Raw genomic sequence first — 5,179 nt, forward strand, 5'->3', positions numbered from 1 at the left:
TGCAAGATCTCACCTCGTGGCGTATCAATGATCCTAAGAAAGGTGAGGAACCAGCCCAGAACTACACGGGAGGAGCTGGTCAATGACCTGAAGAGAGCTGGCACCACTGTTTCCAAGGTTACTGTGGGTAATAAACTAAGACGTCATAGTTTAAAATCACGCATGGCACGGAAGGTTCCCCTGCTTAAATCAGCACACGTCCAGGCCCGTCTTAAGTTTGCCCATGACCATTTGGATGATCCAGAGGAGTCATGGGAGAAAGTTATGTGGTCAGATGAGACCAAAATAGAACTTTTTGGTCTTTATTCCACTCGCCGTGTTTGGAGGACGAAGAATGATGAGTACCATCCCAAAAACACCATCCCTACTGTGAAGCATGGGGGTGGAAGCATCATGCTTTGGGGGTGTTTTTTTGCACAAGAGACAGGACGACTGCACTGTATTAAGGAGAGGATGACTGGGGCCATGTAGAGGGAGATTTTGGGGAACAACCTCCTTCCCTCAGTTAGAGCATTGAAGATGAGTCATGGCTGGGTCTTCCAACATGACAATGACCCAAAGCACACAGCCAGGAGAACCAAGGAGTGGCTCCGTAAGAAGCATATCAAGGTTCTGGAGTGGCCTAGCCAGTCTCCAGACCTAAACCCTATAGAAAATATTTGGAGGGAGCTCAAACTCTGTTTCTCAGTGACAGCCCAGAAACCTGGTTGATCTAGAGAAGATGAGTGTGGAGGAATGGTCCAAAATCTCTGATGCAGTGTGTGCAGACCTGCTGAAACACTACAGGAAACCTTTGACCTCTGTAACTGCAAACAAAGATACTGTACCAAATATTAACATTAATTTTCACAGGTGTTCAAATACTTATTTTCAGCAGTAACACACAAATAAATTATTAAAAATCATACATTGTGATTTCTGGATTTTTCTTTTAGATTACGTCTCTCACAGTGGACATGCACCCGAGATGAAAGATTCAGACCCCTCCATGATTTCAAAGTGGGAGAACGTGCAAAGTCGCATGGTGTTCAAATACTTATTTTCCTCACTGTATATGGATGCCAGGGCAGAGTGTACAGATTTGTGAAATTGTCCCTGTACAGAAACAGATCCGTTTAAAATGCAGTGCTGCCAAAGGGCCAAGAGATCAATTTCATCCAGTACTGATCCTTTTCCTTTGCGAAACGCTCTCTCTCTTCATTCTTGAAATCCTTTGATAAAATGTACAGTAGGTGACAGGATACACATTATTTCCAATTTTCTGATGAGGACCATTAATCTAAAATAGCTCCACTCTTAAGACAGTTTGTTCGCACCACTGCCAATCTTTTCTTTTGAGAAATTTAATATCTCTAAAATTTTTATTTTTTTTACCCAGGCTTCCCATTAACCTGCTGTCAATTAACTTAATGTTTGCAAAATGCTCCTCCAGCTGTTTCTAAATCAGACCACTTACTTTTACAACTTTTTGTTGCGCTGTCAAACTTTTGGAGATGTATTATTTCCATTTCATTCAAAACTAGCCCCCCCCCCCCCCCCCCCAAACAATTGTACAATTTCTGAGTTCCAACATTTGATTTAATTACCACCTTCCATTGTAATTAAGACACAGTTATGCATTTTGTTTTTATTTACAATTTAAACAACATCCTAACTTTTTCCAAATTGGGATATTACTTCAGCACTGCTCACAATGTAATACACATTATGGAAAAATAGTTGCACCAAAACTTTATTTTGGACAAACACACAAAAAAAAGTAGAGCAGCAAAGACAATTACAGAAAGTTTTACTCTACAAAGGTGTGAAATACATCATCTCATCTCGGGTGTCCTGTCCAATATGACCAACAAAGTCAGACTGAGCATTATAAGCTCTGGAACTACATTTCCCATGGGGATCATAATAATACCAGAGATGACAGGCTCCAAAACTATGCAGACTCCTCAAGGTGTGTGTGTGTGTGTGTGGAAGGGGGGGGGGGGGGGGGGGGGGGGGGAGAAAACTTTAATCACCTGTTCAGACCATAACCTGGATCAGATACAAGTTTCTATTAAACTGAAGTGGATCTGGACTGTGCTGAGAATCATATTGCAGAGAGAACATCTGAAATCTGACAGGAGTCAGGGCGACACACATACACACACACACACACACACATACACACACATACACACACACACACACATACATATACAGCAGGTGAAATAAGTATTGAACACATCACCAATTTAGTAAGTAAATATATTTCTAAAGATGCTAGTGCCATGAAATTCTCACCAGATGTTAGTAATAAGCTATCCAATCCACACAGGCAAAGGAAGAAAAGTACAGATGTCCATAAATTATGTGTAATGATGAAAAATGACTAGAGCCCGACCAATAAGGAAATTTTGGCTATTGCCAATACCGATATTGGGAGGATAAGTGAACCGCCAATAACTGATATAATAGCTGAAAATTTGTGAGCTTTGTACACCCCCAAAAATCTTAAGTGAACGGCTACTTTTAAACCTGTTTCAACACTTGAAGTCTTCAAACAGTCTTCCTAACATGCATTCACATTTTCTGTCCTTCACTATTCATGAAGTTATCAAGTGTGATACAAAAATATAAATTAAAGAAACACCCTTCCCTGTTTAAACAGTTAGTCATGTATGGTGAAGACCTAAGTGCTCCCTGCTTCGGCTGTGCTGAATTTGAAAGTGAAATTTAAAGTGCATGAAAGTAAGTCTTCATGCGCCCACTGTTGGATACATTGTACAATTATGGCTGGTTCCCAGCATTTTAGGGGTGAAAATTTTAAGTGCTCATACCAGTACATATTGGGACAGTTATCACTGATATGATAAGTGCCCAAATGTCTATATTGGCCTAAAATATCAGCCCAACCAATATATCGGTCTAATTAATTAATTATATCCAACAAAGTTAAGTCAGGTCCAGAGGAACATGACTTAACTTTGCTGGGTAATAAGCACACTTACTGAAATTTATTTAATACTTTTTACAAAAGTCTTTGTTGGTGATGATAACTTCAAGACGCCTCATGTGTGGAGAAACTAGTCGCATGCATTGTTCAGGTGTGATTTTGGTCCATTCTTCCACACAAACACTTCAAATCCTGAAGTTTCTGTGGATGAACTATGACCTTTAGTTCCATCCTTAGATTTTCTATTGGATTCAGGTCAGGTGATTGGCTGGACCATTCTAGCAAGCTTTATTTTCTGTTTTGGAAACCAGTTGAGAGTTTCCTTGGCAGAGTTTGGGGTCAATGTCTTGCTGAAATGTCCACGTTTGTTTCAACTTCATCATCCTGCTAGCTGGAAGCATTCTTCCTTCAATTAAATGAAGTTTGCCGTATGATGAAAAACAGCCCTACACCATGATGTTCACGCCTCCAAACTTCACTGTTGGTATGGTGTTTTTGGGGTGATATGCAGCGTTTCTTGGCCTCCATACATGATATGTAATTTGGCATCTAAACAGTTCCATGTTAGACTCATCTAACCAGACTATACACTCTCTGTATTTCACAGGCTTGTCTAAATGTTGTTGAGCAAACTTTAAACGTGCTTTTTCTTCAGCAATGGGGTCTTGTGTGGTGAATGTGTATACAGGCCATGGAGGTTGAGTGCATTACTTATTGTTTTCTTTGCAACAATTGTACCTGCTGATTCCAGGTCTTTCTGTAGCACTCCACAGATGGTCCTTGGCTCTTGAACAACTCTTCTGATCATTTTTTTTTTCTCTCCTTTGTCTGAATTCTTGTAGGGAGCACCTGGTCGTGGCCGGTTTATGGTGAAATTATGTTCTTTCCATTTACAGATTATGCCCCCAACAGTGCTCAGTGGACCCTTAAAACATTCTTCTGTACCCAATGCCATCAGTATGTTTTGCAACAAGGTTGCAAAGGTCTTGACTCAGCTCACTAATTTTACCCCTCATGAGAAGTTTCTTATGTAGTGCCTTGGTTGAACCAGCTGATACTATTTTTCACTAAGTAGCAGGATTGTTTTGTAATTACTAATAGACCTCAGCTGGTGCCATGACTTTCCGTGGCTTTTTGCACCTCTCCTTCATGTGTTCCATTCATTTTCCTCTGTTATTTCTCATGACTACACATATTTTATGGACATCTATGGTTTTATTTCTTTGCCTGTGTGGACTGGACAGCTTGTTGCCAACATCTAGTAAGAATTTCATGTCAAATAGTAGCTTTAGAAATATATTTACTGGTACTTAATAAATTGATGATGTATTCAATACTTATTTCACCTTCTGTATGTATGTATGTTTGTATGTGTACATATGCATACGGTATATATACCGTACATACACACACACACAATATACACGCACGCACGCACACAGACGCATACATATATACTTAAATCTCAAAATCTCAATAACAATACAATAATTTCAAAAATGTTACCAATGGCCAAGTTTTGACACAATGAGTCAAGAACTGAGCAAAACCGTTGAGTTGCTGGGTGGCAGAAGAGGTGAGTCATACACGCGCCCGATAGAGAGAAGGGATAGGGAGGGGTAAAAAGGTGTCTTTGTGCAACAAGCAAGCCTCAATATTGTGAAACCAAAGAATTGATAGCCGGCGTCCTCCCAACAATAGTTAGACTGGCATTAAAGGATTGCTACCCACTGTTGTCATGCCAAGTACTGCTGCAACGCCGTCTTAGCCCTGAAACACATACAGTTAGCACTAATTTAGGTAGCTCAGCCAGTATATATTTACTTCTCTGTTTTGGATTTGCTGTTCTGGCCCACCTGTCACTGAGGTTGGGATCAGAAGACTGTGTCAGTTTGTGCAGGATGTCCACAAAGCCCATCTCCCTTAGCTTGTCCTGACGCTCCTGAGACCCTGATGATACACAATGAAGAAGACCACCAGCCTCTAAGCACAGAAAACATTCAAGCAGAACAATCATGTGGACTGAAACTTGCAAAGAGCCAACTTCAGAAATGCAGTGTGAATGCAGAGTCCTGAATGACTTAGTTTCAGCATCTTCAGCTAATTTCAGTAGAATTGTTAAGGCAAAAAGTAGTAAAACATTAGCTAAAGTAGCAAAAGGCTTGGTACAAAAAAATAAAAAAAAATAAAAATAAATAAATAAATATATATATATATATATATATATATATATATATATATATATAT

At 39.8% G+C, this 5,179-nt stretch overlaps 1 protein-coding gene across 1 annotated transcript in view; it reads right to left on the bottom strand.

Annotated features, from left to right (window-relative positions):
* Positions 1-4,497: 4,497 nt before the first annotated feature.
* Positions 4,498-5,179, bottom strand: part of armc8 (armadillo repeat containing 8) — a 77,236-nt gene continuing 76,554 nt past the window's right edge. The window contains exons 21-22 of the mRNA XM_037686613.1: positions 4,789-4,882; positions 4,498-4,702 (exon numbers count right to left, since the gene is read on the bottom strand). Coding sequence (XP_037542541.1) covers positions 4,669-4,702; positions 4,789-4,882 — 128 coding nt within the window. The 3' untranslated portion in view covers positions 4,498-4,668. The remainder of the gene's footprint in view (positions 4,703-4,788; positions 4,883-5,179) is intronic.

The sequence above is a fragment of the Nematolebias whitei genome, chromosome 13 (assembly GCF_014905685.2).
Source record: "Nematolebias whitei isolate Nwh7 chromosome 13, NemWhi1, whole genome shotgun sequence".
Classification (NCBI taxonomy): Eukaryota; Metazoa; Chordata; class Actinopteri; order Cyprinodontiformes; family Rivulidae; genus Nematolebias; species Nematolebias whitei.